Source organism: Hibiscus syriacus, unplaced genomic scaffold, assembly GCF_006381635.1.
Source record: "Hibiscus syriacus cultivar Baekdansim isolate YM2019G1 unplaced genomic scaffold, ASM638163v2 tig00112130_pilon, whole genome shotgun sequence".
In the NCBI taxonomy this organism is placed as follows: domain Eukaryota; kingdom Viridiplantae; phylum Streptophyta; class Magnoliopsida; order Malvales; family Malvaceae; genus Hibiscus; species Hibiscus syriacus.
In genome coordinates this window covers 5,749-23,652 of record NW_024063260.1, presented here as the reverse complement: position 1 = coordinate 23,652, position 17,904 = coordinate 5,749, and the positions used below count along the sequence as shown (strand labels likewise).

At 34.7% G+C, this 17,904-nt stretch overlaps 1 protein-coding gene across 5 annotated transcripts; it reads right to left on the bottom strand.

Moving 5' to 3' along the window:
- Nucleotides 1-7,171: 7,171 nt before the first annotated feature.
- Nucleotides 7,172-11,058, bottom strand: LOC120174902 (BEL1-like homeodomain protein 8). 5 transcript variants are annotated; one of them, XM_039181628.1, is made up of 6 exons: nucleotides 10,562-10,722; nucleotides 9,158-10,362; nucleotides 8,423-8,586; nucleotides 8,195-8,338; nucleotides 8,047-8,107; nucleotides 7,172-7,910 (listed from the first exon to the last, which is right to left on the bottom strand). In XM_039181628.1, the coding sequence occupies exons 2-6, from the start codon at nucleotides 10,304-10,306 to the stop codon at nucleotides 7,395-7,397; spliced, it is 2,034 nt and encodes a 677-aa protein (XP_039037559.1). In that variant the 5' UTR covers nucleotides 10,307-10,362; nucleotides 10,562-10,722; the 3' UTR covers nucleotides 7,172-7,394. The 5 variants fall into 5 exon arrangements, with proteins under 5 accessions (XP_039037559.1, XP_039037557.1, XP_039037556.1 ...); XM_039181626.1 differs by lacking the exon at nucleotides 10,562-10,722 and adding an exon at nucleotides 10,952-11,058 and having other exon boundaries at nucleotides 8,195-8,586; XM_039181625.1 differs by having other exon boundaries at nucleotides 8,195-8,586; nucleotides 10,548-10,721.
- Nucleotides 11,059-17,904: the final 6,846 nt, after the last annotated feature.

The window sequence follows — 17,904 nt, the reverse complement described above, 5'->3', positions numbered from 1 at the left end:
ACTACCACTTTATAAACCAACTTATATCCATATAAGCTATCTTTATCTTTCATATCTCTTCATGATTCTTAAAATTAAGAATCATTCCCAATTTTTCATGTTATCCAAACTTTGATTTAACACTTATAACTTCTTATTCACACCTATGACAAGTTAAATTCCATCACCACATTCATTTATTAACTCTTTTTCAGAAATTCACTTTGAAACTCATTTTCTTTAATCTTTCGTAACTCCTTTATGTTTTGATTTCTAAGATAACTTAAGCTTCCTTAAGATTAATTATTATCTAATGATCAAAACTCAACTTTTAATTCCACAAATAATCATGAGTTCATAAAACTCACCTTATCTCTTGAAGCTCACGGCTGGAGAAGAAGAAGAAAGAAAGAAAGCTCTGGATAATTCTCTCATTTCCCACATGCTTATTACCCTTTATAAAGGGAAATAAAATCTTTCCTGAGAAATGACCATAATACCCTTATTACTTCCAAACATTGTTATTAAATCCAACACCAATATTTTTTTCATTAAAATCCCTAAACTTTTAATCTTTCTGAGATTGGTCACTAAATTACCAAAAATTCCATTTTGGTCATTGACCAAACTTTTGGGATGTTACAAATCTCCCCTCCTTAAGAAAATTCGTCCTCGAATTTTCACTGCATACCTTTATAATATCATCTTTCCTAATATTTTCATGTTGATTCCCTTTCTTAATCTTTCCTGTTACCGCTAGCAAACTTACCTTTTTCCCCAAACTCAAATCTTCATATACATCCACATCTTTATAAGTCCATATAATATCATTTATTATATAGACAGTAACCCTAATCCTCATTCATCAATATTATGAATCAATTGATCTTATTCATCATTCTCTTTGTGCTTTGCACATAAATCAAGCTTTTGCTCATTCTTAATCATTGTCTGAATTACTATACACACAATTTTTTTTATAACCCTTACATATTTACTCAAAGAATAATCACCCGTTCTTGTTCTTCTAATAATTGAAAATCGTATCGTTTCAATATCAAACTTATAACTTATCTCTCAATATACCTCTTGTCATACTTGATCTTTTAAACTACATCTTTGACATTTTCTTATCCCTTTATTCTTTCATTCATTCATTCAAAATCAAAATCTTTTTATACACATATTATATCTTTTCTTATCATTTATACTCAGCTCTGATTACCGATCTTTATCACGTCTTCATAACTTTGATAATCCACTTTACTTATATAGAACTTCATTCTTTACCATTTCTTGTACTTGTATTTCCTTCCTCAAATCCCCCTTTTTAAAACATACAAATACTTATTTCTTTGTCTCCATCATATCTATATGATCAAAACCATATCCAAATCCACATCATACTTGATTAACTTAACTTTATATTTTCTTCAAATCTTATAACTTTATTATCCATACTATTACAATTAATCAGTAACAACTTTTAATTTAGGGCATAAGCCCAAATCAGACTACTCATATTCATATTCTCAGTTGAAATCCAATCAGTGCATTTTACTCACTTATCCACCCACACTCTTATTCATATACATATTATTCTATTGTCTCTTTCATTACCTTACATTTATGTGATCAAAATACATAATCATGTCTCAATTCACACCATAATTAGTTAATTTACCCTGACAACATTTTATAATCCTTCAACTTAATACACTTATCATCACATAATTATGTTAGTCACCACCAAATATTCCAATCTAAAACATAAACCTTCATCGAACCATTAACATATATTCCTTTCAGTCGAAATTATCCCAGCGATAGTTTACTTAACTTATCAAATCCACATTTATTCTCATACTTCATGAAATTTCCGTTGTTCCAACTCAACATTCTAACTTCCTTTATTTATAAACTGATCACTGATGTACCAATTCTTAAACTCTTCTTATCAATCCTTAGTTTTACTCAAACATACGAATCCTCACCTTCTTCACTATGTCACATTATAATTCTCAAAATATACAACTGTATCCCAATCCTCCTCATCTTTGGTTGTCTTATCCTGACAACATCTTAAAATTTTATATTTCTATATATATATTTCCATCACATAATCTGGTTAGCCAACGCTAATTCTTTCCATCTAAAATGCAAACCCTTATCATATCCATATTCTTTCTTAAACATAGTACTATCCTTTTGTCTTAAATTCATAAACTCTATCTCCATATCTCTTATACACTTGTCCCTGATCATCTATTCTTGAATTCTTATACAAATACTCACCACATCCTTTGATCTTTTTAACAATCTTATGGTGACACTTGTTCACCATATTCTATCTTATCCACGTAATAACAAAACTACTCCATATCGTGTGTCCGATTCAAAACAATAAAAACTTTCTATCATTATTCAGATATGGTTTCAACTTTCTGAAATCAACTTTTGATCTTACTAGGCATTTCCTGAGGTGTCCGCTCTTCATCCTGCCTGGCCAGGGCAGGTGAATAGCTATAATTATCAGGAATATCACATTTCCCTTTATTTCGGAATTATCATAATCATACTTCTATTATAACTTAGCAATCTAATTCTATTAGCAAGATAACACACTCCTTACACTATCATATCAGAAATTTTCACTCTATGTTGGCATGTACACATCTTTAAAACTCATTTGACTTCGGTTTAAGCCTAGAATCGACTAAACCTTAGCTCTGATACCATTAAATGTAATACCCCCAACCCATACCCGACCGGATACGAGTCCGAGGTGTCACATTGACTTTTCAAACTTTGACTCTTGACAAAATTCAAAGAATATTTAAAGCTTTAATTAAAGTAAAAACAATTTATTTACATAACTTGACCACAATAACTAAAATTAATCAGAGCATATTAACACAATTCTTTAGTACATGCCAATTATATTCAAAATAATAAAAAAATCATTTAAATCATCTATTTTCTGATCTGAAATTTGTAAGGGAAATGCTGACATGTCTTGCTCTCTTAGCTATTCTTCTAGCTTTCCGAAACCTACGTGTGAAACACTCACATGCTAAGTCGATGACTTAGTGAGGCAAATAAAAATTATAATGCACTTGATAACATTTAACAATGCATGCATGTTTCATTCTATCATGCTATACTAAATCACCTTATTTCATTATAGCATACAAAATCATATCAGATTACTTAATAAAATATACCTACATACACATAAAGCATCATCAACAATTTATCTTTTAATCACATACTTTTATACTTAACCCCTTAATCAAACAATATACACACACACAACATTTATCATATCACAAACATATATTTATTATTATCTCCTGATTAGCCCATGGACGTATGTGAGAACTATAGGTATGTGAGTCTATAGAGGTTGTGCATTAATGTTGTCACCACAGCTCGTATAATTGCACCGAAGTGCCACGTAGACTTGCACCGGAGTGCCGCGTAGAATTGCACCGGAGTGCCATATAATAATGTCCATAAGGACCACATATCATTCCTTAAGAATCATATATATATACTAGGGATCAAGTATGTGTCTCACAAGACTTCATACATGTTCCAAAGAATATATATATATATCCCGAAGAACCGCGTAGAAAATTCCTTAAGAATCATATACATATGCTAATGACCAAATATGTGTCGCAAAGGACCTCATAGATGTTCCATATGATACCTATATGCCCCGAAGGACCGCGTAGACCCTCGACTCTTGGCATGCCAACTATACCCCAAAGCTCTCAAGACACATAACATGGGCTCTATCTTTTATATCCTTGCACATATTCATGTAAACATATCACATATTCATATAAGCTCGTAGCTTCATTCACACATACATGTAATCACGTAGTTCACTTACACATAGCACATTTTCATGTAATTCATAGATATCCCTTAGTTTATATCTCTTGATCATTTAATCATAACTTCTTATCACATATCTCATAGTCATGTCTTCATATATTCATTTCATCACACAGACTCATAGTTTCTGGTCATATTATTCACATTCTCTGACTTATCTCTTATGATCTGACATATAAACACCTAGATAACTTTAACATAGCTTATATAAGTTTCCTGAATCCTTTCATATTACCTGATAACATATATCATATAGGTATATAATAACTTATCTCATTTCGTCTACTTTATGCTTTATTTCTTTATATTCCCTTAGATTATATAACTTATGTCGTATTTCTAAACATATATATTACACTTAATCATATTTTATTTATATACTACTTTAATCCATTTAATTAATTCAATTTTCATACATTCCTTATAACCTTTTCATATAACCCCATAGATCTTTAGCATATAATTCCATAAATCTTTAGCATATAATTTATCATATATGTATATATATCATCGCTTTATATTCAAGTTCCCTAATAGATATATTATTCTCATTCCATTCTATAATTCAATCTTATTTAGTTTCCTCAATTCTCATTAAATCAAATAACTCTATTTTACTAATTCTCATAACCATGTATTTCACGTAGTCTTATATTTCATTATCTTATTACTTATATTTATTCTCCTATGATTCTTCATAAACCTTTATTTCCATTTCCATATATCTCTTGACTTATCTTCTATATTCATATAATTTCATAACTTATTTGATATTCTCTCATTAACACTTACTAGTGTGTGTACATAAACCACATAGCACATACAAACCATATCAATTCATATAATCAAGCATACATACACTCATATTCAACTTATGCCTTTAATCATGAATTCATATGTAACTCTTCAGGAAATAGACTTATCGTAAGTCTTCTTCCCATCACCCATCATATACTATTGAATATGCACTCACCTGGCCTCACTAGTCAATTCCAATCTCTTATCTTTCCCTTTGATCGATCTTACTTGACAATGATTCCGGAACTCGTTCAGACTCTGAATCTACATAATTATACATTTTCAAGACAATTATTAGATACATACACCTTGTAATTTGATACTAGCAACTTAAACGAACTTAATAAACTCATATTCAAATTTTTCCTTAGGGGTGCATCGATACACAAAATGGCTTCGAATTTTCATGCATCGATGCATCCCCTTAATGCATCGATGCACCTTCAAAATTTGTCTTGGTGCATCGGTGCATACTCAAACTGCATCGATGCATTCCAGGCATTCAGTGTTCTTCTTTTAAGAGTGCATCGATACATATTGAATGTGTACCGATGCATCATGCCCAGAAATTTTATTCAAGCCTGAAAATCATCAACTCTTCACTCAATTCTTCTATTTTAAGCCCCTAACATGTCATTAAACTCAACTACCACTTTATAAACCAACTTATATCCATATAAGCTATCTTTATCTTTCATATCTCTTCATGATTCTTAAAATTAAGAATCATTCCCAATTTTCCATGTTATCCAAACTTTGATTTAACACTTATAACTTCTTATTCACACCTATGACAAGTTAAATTCCATAACCACATTCATTTATTAACTCTTTTTCAGAAATTCACTTTGAAACTCATTTTCTTTAATCTTTCGTAACTCCTTTATGTTTTGATTTCTAAGATAACTTAAGCTTCCTTAAGCTTAATTATTATCTAATGATCAAAACCCAACCTTTAATTCCACAAATAATCAAGAGTTCATAAAACTCACCTTATCTCTTGAAGCTCACGGCTGGAGAAGAAGAAGAAAGAAAGAAAGCTTTGGAGAATTCTCTCATTTCCCACGTGCTTATTACCCTTTATAAAGGGAAATAAAATCTTTCCTGAGAAATAACTATAATACCCTTATTACTTCCAAACTTTGTTATTAAATCCAACACCAATATTTTTTTCATTAAAATCCCTAAACTTTTAATCTTTCTGAGATTGGTCACTAAATTACCAAAAACTCCATTTTGGTCATTGACCCGACTTTTGGGATGTTACACGAATGTTCTCTACCTCTTTTGTTTTTGGTTGCATGTTATATGTGGTGATGGTTTGGGTAGAGAATGATGATATCTCTACATAGGGTATGGTTTTCTGATTGTTTCGGTAGGTAAACCTCAATTTTTTGGGATTATTGACATTTTAAAAATGGTTTTCAGATTAGGTTCTGACTTGGTTAATTTTGACTGATGGGGTTTTATATTTTGCACTATTTTGGGTACGTTGATGATGATGGCGACGGCTCACGCGGCTAGGGAGTAGGGCGGTGAAGCTCACGCACTGGCTGGATGAGCGTGTGCATCTCACGCGCCGAGCAGACGGTCCATATTCCTTGATGGCGGTGGCTATTGATATGTTTAGGGTTTAAAACCCTAACCCTTAGGTGATCTGGACCGTTAGATGGGTCCAGATCCAAGGGTTGAGATTGGGGCGGTTGGCAGCTAATGTGGGAACCCTAACGGGTTTGGGTTGAGTGCTTGGCCTGGTGCTGGGCCTGAACCGGGTCGGGTTGATTTCCTGGTGGGCTGTTGGGTCATTCAGGTCAGATCTTGGGCCGAGTTGGGTTGATTAGTGTACTGTTGGGTTGTGTCCTTGTGGGCTTCAGGTTGTAATTTGGGTTCCATTTGGGTTGTTTGGGCTTTGTAATTTAGGCATGCAATAATGTAATAATATTAATAAAATTAAAAATAAGAATAATTATTATTATTATTTAAGAAGTAGAACGTGGACAAAAACGGGTATCTACAATATCAATGACATGAACTCCATCCTTTCTCCTTATATAAGGTTCTGCTACTCAGATACTTGATTCTTTTGCTCTACTTATTTGGTTCATTTTTTAGACAGGTGAAAGCAATTAATGGGTGCAAAAATTAGGCTTGTGGCTCTTGCTTTAGCAATATTGATGGAGAGTTCCTGCTTGACAGCAAAGGTTATAAAAGAGGATGTACCGGAGCATGAACGCACCATTGTTGACAGCCGGCGGCTTCTAGGCAAAGCCAAAAGTGGGTATCCTAAAGAAAGCAGCGTGAACAACCACCATTACATTCCTAGGGAGAATTTTAACTACCCTGGTGGCGATGGAGATGGAAGTGGGTAAAATTAATGGGATGATCAATAATATGGGAATTAACCGGTTATACTGCATGGTTTTTCTACATCTAAACATAGTTATAATATAATTATTTTCTGTACGTGTAGCTTGAATAAAGACCGATAGAACCAGCAGAATGTTCCCAAATTTATATTGAGAATTTGTAGTTTCGGGGTATATCTAAGGATGTCAATCTTTCCAACCCTCAAAACAAACATGTTCGTATACGGTCAAGGTGGCCTGCAACCGTGTATTAGTAATTGTCACATTTTGAAAATTTATCGTAAGGAATAGCTAGGCTAGCTGCCCACTCCACTCATTTCAACTTCAGTACGATCGAACATAAGCTCAACCAACAAATTCGTGAATCATTCGGCCTCCGAACTTTCCCCGAAGTTGGTACTCGTGTGGCTGATATTGTAGCTGATGTTGGAAGACTTCTGCACTTTCTACTCCATGCTTGAGACCCAAGGTAAGTGACACAGCTCCAAGGCCACCCGTCTCAAGCCTGCTTTGGTCGTGAGGTGTAAAACTAATCAATGAGCCGTCCATGCTTGATGAGATACGAAAATCCATACTAGAGTGTTTCTCGTGATACCGGCGTTCAGCGTCATAGGCACCTTCCGTAATCCCAGCAATAGCCATGTTTGAGCAAGCCAATTGCTTGTCGGATGTTGTGTTTATACATGAGCTGTTGATAGATTGTTCTTCATTGGGCCGAATGGTTATAGCAGTAGTAGATTTTGTATCAGTTTTGATAGAGTTCTGATTGCTTGCTTCCAAGCCTTTGCTCTCAAGCATGTGTATTTCTTCAACCATCGGTTTCCAAACTCGAACTCGAGCGTTTATGAACCAGTTAGAAACCTGCATTCAGAAATCAAATTGTTGAAATCATGAAAACAAGCCAATCAAACACTTAACTGTGCTACATTCCAATTCAATCACACAGAATCGTTAGGCCAAATACTTTAGACCACAAAACAGGAAGCAGTGAGCTCACCTGGTTTCGAGCAAGACCGGTTCGATTTGCCAACATGTGCTTATCCGTGTCTGTGGGGTACCTATAAGAAAAGTAGATACAGAAATTCACACCAAATTATATATTACAGAGGACATAATGAAATGCTAAGGAAGAGAAGTTGATTTACGGATGAAGAAAATGCTCAAAGAGCCAAGCTCTAAGAATTGCCACTGCACGTTCCGGTAGGCCTCTTTGGGGCCTCCAGCCTTCTTGTTGAGGTTCAAGGAAGCCCGTGTTAACCCCACCAGATTTCTGAACCCCATATTTCATCCTAGATATATTTATATCACCTTTGCTACTGCTAGCACCGGTAGTTGGGGACAATAAATCCTCCCTAAGGGTTCTAGATAAATGCCTGACACGGTCCGAGATAGCGTTCCTTAGGCACCGAAAGTTCCTTTCTACTGTCTTAAGAGCCAAGGAAATGTATGAAGTTGCAACACTTAGACAATCTACAGATTCGAAAGACGAAACCACCATTTGCATCTGCTGATAATATAGCTTGTATCGTCTGCAAACCTTTCAATTGCACGGCATATACAAGTTCTCATTAGAGTAAAACAGTAAGACAAAGAACACAATCAATTATCTTGATGAAGATTGATGCTATTAGGATTAGGTCCAAAAACAATAATGGTTCACAAGGAAACACGATGTAAGAACAGTGATTTCACTGTAGTATTCACTTATTGATCAAAGAAGTTGGCCAAGTTGGGAAAATAAATAGTAATACAGATATGCATAGCCTGTTATGTCAACCTACAATGGGTCCTTCATCAAAGGCAAGAGGACAACTTATTCGGGTTTAAACTTTTAAATAAAGTAGATTTGAAAGCGTGGTCATCACTTTTAATTGAGATGTAATTTTGGTTTGAAGGTATATACAGAGACGAAGAGTAACTGATATCCAGCGTCTAACTGCTGTTTCAAAATGACTTAAATTTCATTCATCTTCGGGTCTTTATTAATGTTAAAATAACTTCAAAATAAACATACGTGATAGTTTCCTTCATTAACGTTCATTAAAAAAAATGCAGATAAGAATTAAATGGCAATGTATAAATGAGAAGAAGAAGAAATGATGACCAACCTCATCCTGCAAATATAAAAGCTTTGCCTTCTTTTGTTGGTACTCAGAGCTGCCCCCAACGCTAACATCAACTGTACTAATTTCATTAGAACTGCAAAGACCAGAGACCGAAGCCCCGGAGTTATTTCCCTTAATAGCTCCATCTTCCATATCAACTGCATTGGCAACAGCAACCGAGGCTGAAACACCGATGCTATTGGAGACCCCATCGGATGTCTCGTGAACTTTACCAAGCTTTGAGTTGGTCATATGACAGTATTGACCCAATAGTTCTTGTGCTGGTTTAAGAAACCTTGAATTCTTGAGAATAGTTGCATATCCGGTGAATGGACCAAGGGGGTGAACGTAAGTTGAATTTCCGCTACTTTTACCGATTATAGACGGCTTCTGCATCGAAAACAAATGGCCAGGCTTTAAAGCTTTTGAATCACGATGAGGTTCCTTGAAGGCATGCTGAGAACCACGCTGGTCCTCTGTGAATTGAGCCGCACCATAAATTTTCGACGAAGGATTCGACGAAAGAGCTAGAGAGAGCCCTTGGATAGTACTTGAAGTTTCACCCCACTGTGGACAGTGCTCTAATAGCGGCCTATTCGTCCAAGCACCAGCGTTATCAAAATGCAAAGCACTAGCCTGAGTACCCACAGAAGCTGTGGCAACATCATAAAGTGAAGATGAAACAAACTGCAATTCCCCACAATGCCTTTTGCTATCCTGTCTACAAATGTCACTCCCAGTCCCAAAATACTGCATAGCTGCACATACGTTGCTTTCCCTTGCATTATTTGACAGCACCTCCCCAATAAACATAGGGTTTTGATTGTTTTCCCTGCCACCTAATCCACTTGCATAACCCACCATCAGATTTCCACAACTTGGTGGGTCACCAGAGACTTTAGCAGAAGCATTTTCCTGTGGCGGAACACGGATGATACCTGAGTACACAATAGTTGGCTCGTGAAGCATCTTAGCATTCCTAAGATTACGAACTTGAACAAGATCTGAGTTTAGCCCCGAATGGACCGAGGAGTCTTGCTCCAAACTATTGGGGAAATCCTCAAAATGGTGAACCCTCAACTTTTCTCGCCTGCTTTGTTGTGCTACATGAGATTCAGGTTTGAACTTGCTCGTATCCATAACCAAACTCATGCAAAGCTAGCTTTTAAGAGGTAAATGAAACCAAGCAGCTCGTCAAGTTCAACAATCTGGAGATACAAAACAAAACAACGAATATAAAACAGATTGAAAGGAAACAAATCAAAAACACAGAGAACAGATTGAAAGGAAAGAAAGAGATAAAAGAAAGCACAGTGGTGAAAGAAAGTTAAAGTTTTTATGTATATATATATATATATATATATATATATAAGAGAAATCAGCTAAAGCCTACACTGCAAAAAGTACATGTAAATGGAAATCACAAGCTTCACGTCAACCTCCGGAATATAAACCCTAATTCCTCAAAGCCGACGAAACCCCCGTCAGTTGCAAGCTCTATTGAAAAACACCCTACTTTTTAAAGCTTAAGATCTAAGAAAATAACATCAAGATTACAGAATCTTTAGCTTATATTTTTCGAGTAAGTGGTATATATATAAACATTTTTTTAAATCAAGATGTCATGAAGAATGAAGCCCCCACAAACTGAGAAAAATAAGACCAAACTCAACATCCACCGATCAAGAACAAGATCCAACAGCTACCCTAAGTTTCTAACAATGGAGTAATAATTAGTTTTTAAGAAAAGCAAAATAAGACGTATTATAACTTGTTATTATCCATAACTTAAGTTACCTATTTCAAGAGATCGCTGGTGTTGTTAAGATGTGAGATCTCAAATATATGAATTTTCACCAGTAAGAAAAAATATTCATTAGAAAAGAAAGAACCTTTGAGGGGATAATAATTGTGGGAAAAAGAAAAGAGAAATGTGCTTTGAATTGAAAGACTGAATCTTCAAGTGTTGAATTCCTATGTCCCCTGGTAGGGTCCATCTTTAACCTAATTTTTCATGCTTGAAAGTTAAAGCTAAACTACGTGGGGGTGGGTTTTAGATGAACCGGCCTTACTTAATTAGGATAATTGTAGTCATTGCTTTAAGATAAAGATACCTTTAATAATGCAACCTCGTAAGTAACAACCCTTTTAAATTTGTTTTTCGGTAAACTACGTATAAAAGTCAAACTTATTTCGTGTTATGTTCTGGTTCACTCAATTACTTTTTTTTAATCATATTTGATATTATATTTTGATCATCATTATTAAAAAATAAATAAAATTATTGATGTGATAATTTTTTTAATTTTTAATTATAATAATATAACATTATATTATAGTGACATTTAGTATCATAATTAATTTTTTAACGACGAGTGACCAAAACATAACATTAAATATGATTTTGAAAAAAAATAATTTGGTAATCAAAACATAATCAAAATAATACGTGGGTGACTAAATATAAAATTTACCCTTTAGTTTTTTCTCTATTCTCTATTTTTTTTTTTTGGTAAAATAACATTTTTTTATAATAACAGTAAAATTAATATTAGATACAACATTTAGAATCCTAATATAATCCTAAATTTAAAAAATATATATTAATAAAAGACGAATAAATCCCTACTTTATAAAAGGAAAAACATAAATGTGATATGCACGAATTTGTTTTTGTTAAGTAATTGTATATAAAAATCATCTTTAATGGTGTCTGCATCTATCACCTAAGGTTATTTAGTTATTCTCTTTTATAAAAATACTTAATGTATTATTTTTATTAAAATAAAACAATAATATGATATAATTTTAATCAGCAACATTAATAATTTGTTAACATTTATTTATATCATATACTCAAGCAACAAATAAAACATGATAAAATATATTTTTTGCCTATTTAAAAACAAAGAAGTTATTTTTTTTTAAATAAATCATCAATTTTTTTCGAAATAGTAAATATCCTAAATTATTATCAAGATTTAAAATCACAATCGTAAATTAAGCATATGATTAGGATAATTTCCTATGATCATTGAAACAAAACTAACAACTTAATATCACATAAGGATCATATAAGGAAAGATTAAAATCCAACCAAGAAAACTCGAACAAAAATAGATACAAACAGATCTGATCGCATCAAGCTACTGAAAGACCACCGACAAACCGCAAATCAGACTTGAGCGACGTGAAAAGTTATCCACAAATGCTTAAACAGGTATCCAAATCCAATCGATGCTTAAACAGATAAACATCATCTTAATCGATCGATGCGATGCGATGTTTAATCAACCCTCAAAAAATAAAAACAACGGCAAAAAAAACCAAAAAATGTCAAAAGATAAAAAAAATGTATCATAAAAATAATAATAAAAATACCACAAAGATCGAGGAAAATGTATCACAAAGATCTACCAATAAGAAAAAACTATCAAAAATGAGAAAATTATGAGAGTTTTTCCTAAAAACAAAGAAGTTATTGATTGTACAGTCACATAAAACAAAGACATTCCTCTTTATAAAGCATCGTTATTGTATGTAATGGAAAAAAGATGGCAATATAAAAATTAATAAAAATGTTACATATGTAATTAATTTTTTAATAGAAATCAATAATTTTATTCTAAATAGAAAATATTATAAATTATAACATAATAGTAAATTAAACACATAATCAATATAATTTTTGAAACAAAACTAACAACTTAAGATCACAAAATAACCATATAATAAAATATTAAAATCTTATCAAGAAAACTCGAATAAAGATAAATACAAATAGATATGATCGCATCGATAAATGTACCACAAAATGGGGACAGACCGTAAATAAGACTCAAGAGATTGAAAAACTATCTACGAACGTATAACGGGTATCCAAATCCAATATGATGATCCAAAAACAAGAAAGATCAACAATATAACAGATAAGTTTAATCTTGATAAATCGTAACGATGTTAAATCAACTCTTAGAAAAAAAAAATAAGTGAAAACAACTGTCAAACAACCGAAAAACATATTAAAATGTACAAAAAAAAAATATCATAAAGACATATAAAAACATTCATTATAAAGAGAATTATAAAAAAATAAAAGAAAATAAAAAGACATAAAGAATATCGAGAGTCAGACAATTAACCGTCGTTGTTCATAAAAAAAGATTAACAACTTGCCAATGAAAAAAATGATTCATGAAATTAATTTTTAATAAGTAATATTTAGATAAAATCATATTTTGAAGATATATTTTAATAAATAAAAGGCAAAAATAGTTAGATGAGGTGACGAAAAAAAATCTATTCTGTAGAGTGTTGGAGAAAATATTTTTTGATTTAGCGTAGATGTTATAGTCAACGTCGGAAGCCAGTCGGAATATTCTGTGTTTTGAAACTTTCATCTCCACTTTTAAAGTATTACCCGGCGGAACACCTGACAATTCTCCATCTCTGTTGTAGGTGTAGCCGACTACGACATTACGGTTGGTCTCTTGAAGACCAGAAGATAAAGGCATTGGGTGTTGTCGAAAATGAAGAATCTAAAGACGTCGAGTGTTCCGATTAATTTCTCCTAAACGTAGACTGATCTGATCAACTTCCTCCCTTTCACCATATTTTTCCTACATCAAAATTTGATTTTTTTTTTCACTGCCTCATATCAGCCATTTTTTTTTCAAAGCTATCTCAACATTTTTGCCAATAAATTAAGCCACCTGATTTTTATTTTAATGTTGGAGAAAAACAAATAGATTAAAGTGTGAGATGGAAGGTCTTGTTGGATGGGAATTCATAGAACAGAGTTGGGGAACTGTACGGGCAACTGGGGATGATGAGGTCAGCAGGAAGTAACGCCTGCATTCCAAGCTGACCGCCACGCAATTCCTTGCTTTTTAATCGCTCCTCTTTCACCCATTCCCAGCAACGTTGGGCACCGCGTCTCCGGTCTCCGGTCTCCCCTCCTTTGAACGGCAACACAAGCCCCTCGAACTCTCTCTTATATATTGCAATCTGCATAATGCCTTTGAGTTCACATGAAACCCAAGTTGATGCGGACACAGGTAATAATAATACCTAAACTTGCCCCACACACCAACAACAGTGAACATCCAGAAACTGCTGCTGTCAAAGGTTTTGCTCACATGGATGAAGATAGTATGAACTTAATGGATCAAAACATAATAATTATTCCTCGACTGTGAATGAGGCAATTAAATATACCATATTATAGTGTGTCAGTCACAGTAGTCCTATCAAATAATAAAAGGAAGTTAATGGAATTTAATCTTCTGAAAAATCATTAGGATCACGTTATCTCAGTTACTGCAAATGAAGTGATAAAAGTCCCATCAACACTGCACCAAAAACTCCCATCAAAACCCAAATATAGAAACGATTTTAGTCCTTCTATTACGGTGTTTTCCCGACAAATCACTGGTGATATTTATCGATCTAACACCGGTTAGATTATATTTTTCGATCTAATACTCGTAGTAGTAAAACGCACCTCCTGTCCCGCGTTATATGTTGATTTGGCGTCACGTGGGGTATAACGCGCCCTCTGCCCCGCGCTATACGCTGACATAGGTTTCATGTGGGTATAGTGCGGCCCCTGATCCGCTTTATACGCCACGTAGGGGTATAGCGCAGATCAGGGGCCGCGCTATACCTAGTTATCTGACACGTGGGGTATAGCGTGGTACAGGGGGCACGTTATACTTTTAATTACCCACCCGTCTACACCCCAATCCTCCTTATAAATACTTCCATTCTCAATCACTTTCATCACGACAAATTCTCTCAATTTCTCTCAAATACTCTCTCTGTTTAAGATATATTTTATAATATTTTTAATATTATGTATTTAATTTATTTAAGTATTTTACTTTATTTAATATTTTACTAATATAATTCTTTTGCAGATATAAAATGGAAGGCAGTCTACTTCGCTTGGATGGAAATCATATATCTCGACACTTTGCTGATACGGTAACATTTTAACGTTTCAATTTAATTTAAATTATTAGTAATAATTAGTTGATTTATTTAATGCATGATTATTAGATTAAGAATTAATTTTTGTAATTATTTATTTTTAGGAGAAGGATCGTGTATTAGATCCTTTTATTAGGATCGTGATACCTAGCCGTGTCTTGCCGTATTTAGTAGAGGCTGGATTTGGTTACATAGGTAGATATCATGGTCACTATAAGATAGAACCAGACCTTATTTCTGCCTTAGTAGAGCGGTGGAGGCCGGAGACCCACACATTCCATCTTCCGTGCGGAGAGTGCACGATCACGCTTGAGGATGTTTCTATGCACCTAGGGCTTCCGGTGGATGGAGATGTGATATCAGGGATAGCTTCCGGTTCTTGGACTACTTTGTGTCGGGATAATCTAGGACGTGTCCCGAAAAGTTTTATCGAATGTATGATACCGTTAAATTGGTTAGATGCCAATTTTCGGGAGTTGATCGCAGACGCCTCTGAGGATGAGGTTAAGATGTATGCACAGGCATGCATATTGCAGTTGATAGGAGGGTTGCTGATGCCGGATAAATCGCGCAACCTAGTTCACTGCATGTGGTTGCGACATCTTAGCGACTTTCGTCTCGTCGTATCATTCAGTTGGGGCTCGGTAGTTTTGGCTTTGTTGTAAAGGGAGATGTGTGGAGCCACTGACTACAGGCGTAATGCTATCGGCGGATGTCTACTACTGCTGCAGTCTTGGGCATGGTATCGATTGCCCTTTTTATGTCATGTTGTGAATAACTCATTCGTATTTCCACTACTTATGAGGTAATTATAAAACTGATTTTGTATATTAACAATTTTATATAGCGTATAATAAATTTTTTTTCTTGAATAGGTGGTTTATTGATAGGAAAAATCATCAGGAGCTACCTGATGATTTAGAAAAAATTAGGGTGCTAATCGATCAGAAGGCTGGCACACAAGTATGAATTTTAATGTCTAAAAATTGATTTTAGATTATAGTTATATAATTAGATTATTATTTTGATAAAAATTATATATTATTTGTTTTAGTTTGAATGGGTGCCATATTCTACTGATGATGTGAGGGCGGTGATCCTACCTGAGTTGAGGGGTCCATCAGATGTTTGGATGGCGATGGTCCCTCTGATCTGTTATGCGACCGTCGAGTGGCACTCCACTGATCGTGTGCTCCGGCAGTTTGGTTATTTTCAACCAATTCCGGAAGCACCTCGCAATATGGACGAGTTGCATAGCTTAGATAGACACGACAAGACAGATACAGATTGGCTGGTGTGGCATCATGAGTGGGTCGTATTGTGGGAGGATCGATATCGGTGCCTTCCCCGTAGAGAGCCCATTTTTTATGACGTCTTGATGTATGCTGACGGTTATTATGAGTGGTTCAACAGTAATGGGAAACTGTTTCTGCTTCCCGATGATGTACGAGGGCAGACCTTTCTGCGACGTCGACAGAGACGTGATCTGACACAGCACCATCGTCCCCCGACTCGTGGACGGAGAGCAAGTGCTTCTGGTTTATTCTCAGCTGCACCAGCAGGACCTTCACAGCATCCACCGTAGCCATTTATGATGTCGCAGCCATATATGATGCCGCCATCGCCTTTCCATTACCAGATGCTTTCGTCGCCTTCACCTGGTTTTATGACCCTGCCGCCGCCACCATCACAGATGACCCCGCCGCCGCCACCATCACAGATGACCCCTCCTGGAGGCTATTATGGGTCTATGTTTGTAGATCTGACTTGGGGTTCATATGCTAGATATTTGGAGAGTTCAGCCTCATCACCCATGGCCACAGCACAGACACCTCCTGTACAGTTTTCACACTCAGCGATGTCTGGGTTTTCCCAGTTTTCGCAGGCCGGTGGGATAGTCAGACATACACCTCCAGGGTCCTTATTCTATGGAGGTGCTTCATCGTCATCAGCTCCTCATCAACCTAATGTACCTGCTCAGGACGACGACGATGACAGCGAGGAGTCAGAACTAGTGATACGAAGAAATCCTCATCGAGACCGACAGCCACCGCCCTGCGGAACACATTCGCGACGCAGGCATCGATAGATTTTTTTTTATTATATTTGTATTTACTTTATTTTGTTTAATTGTAATTTTTTATTATTTCTCATTTAATACTTACTTTATTTTGTTAAATTTGTTGGACTTTTTTTTAATATATTTCAGTTAATTTTGTTTATTACCATTTAATATCAGTTATTGTAATTTGATTATCATTTACCATTTAATTCTTATTGTAAGTTTGTTGTATTTAAATACCAAATTGTTATTAGTTTGATAAAATTTAATGATTGTGTTCGTTTTTTTAATCTTCATCAGTGATTATCGAATGGCATTAACTTGAAGTAAATGCAAATTAAAATACAAGAATTATTATTTGATAAACAAATACATCATTTCCTCATCAATTGTTACTTGATGACAACAGAAGTGGACATGTTTTTCTAGTGTGTCCTGGGTTTCTACAATGGTCACATCTTCTGTCTTGTCTAGATCTTTCTCGAATATCCATATCGCAATAAATTCGATTGGATTTTGGACGACCACGCTCCCTTAATAAACTTGAATTTGGTACAATCGGAAGCCAATCTTGAACCTCATCAGGGTCTTTATCATTACCTATGGGGGAAAACTCAAAATTCGTATACCTTAAAAACTTCAGATAGTAGGTATACGAGATCCACAAAATGGTTATAGTCTTGACGTGTATGCGAGC

Excerpts from the sequence above, each read along its gene's own strand:
- LOC120174902 (XM_039181626.1), bottom strand. The coding sequence starts at position 10,306 with ATGAGTTTGGTTATGGATACGAGCAAGTTCAAACCTGAATCTCATGTA. Across the intron at positions 8,587-9,157 it reads TTTTATATTTGCAGGATGAG|GTTTGCAGACGATACAAGCT; the intron begins GTTGGTCATCAT and ends TGCAATTGAAAG. Across the intron at positions 8,108-8,194 it reads TTTGAGCATTTTCTTCATCC|GTACCCCACAGACACGGATA; the intron begins GTAAATCAACTT and ends CTTTTCTTATAG.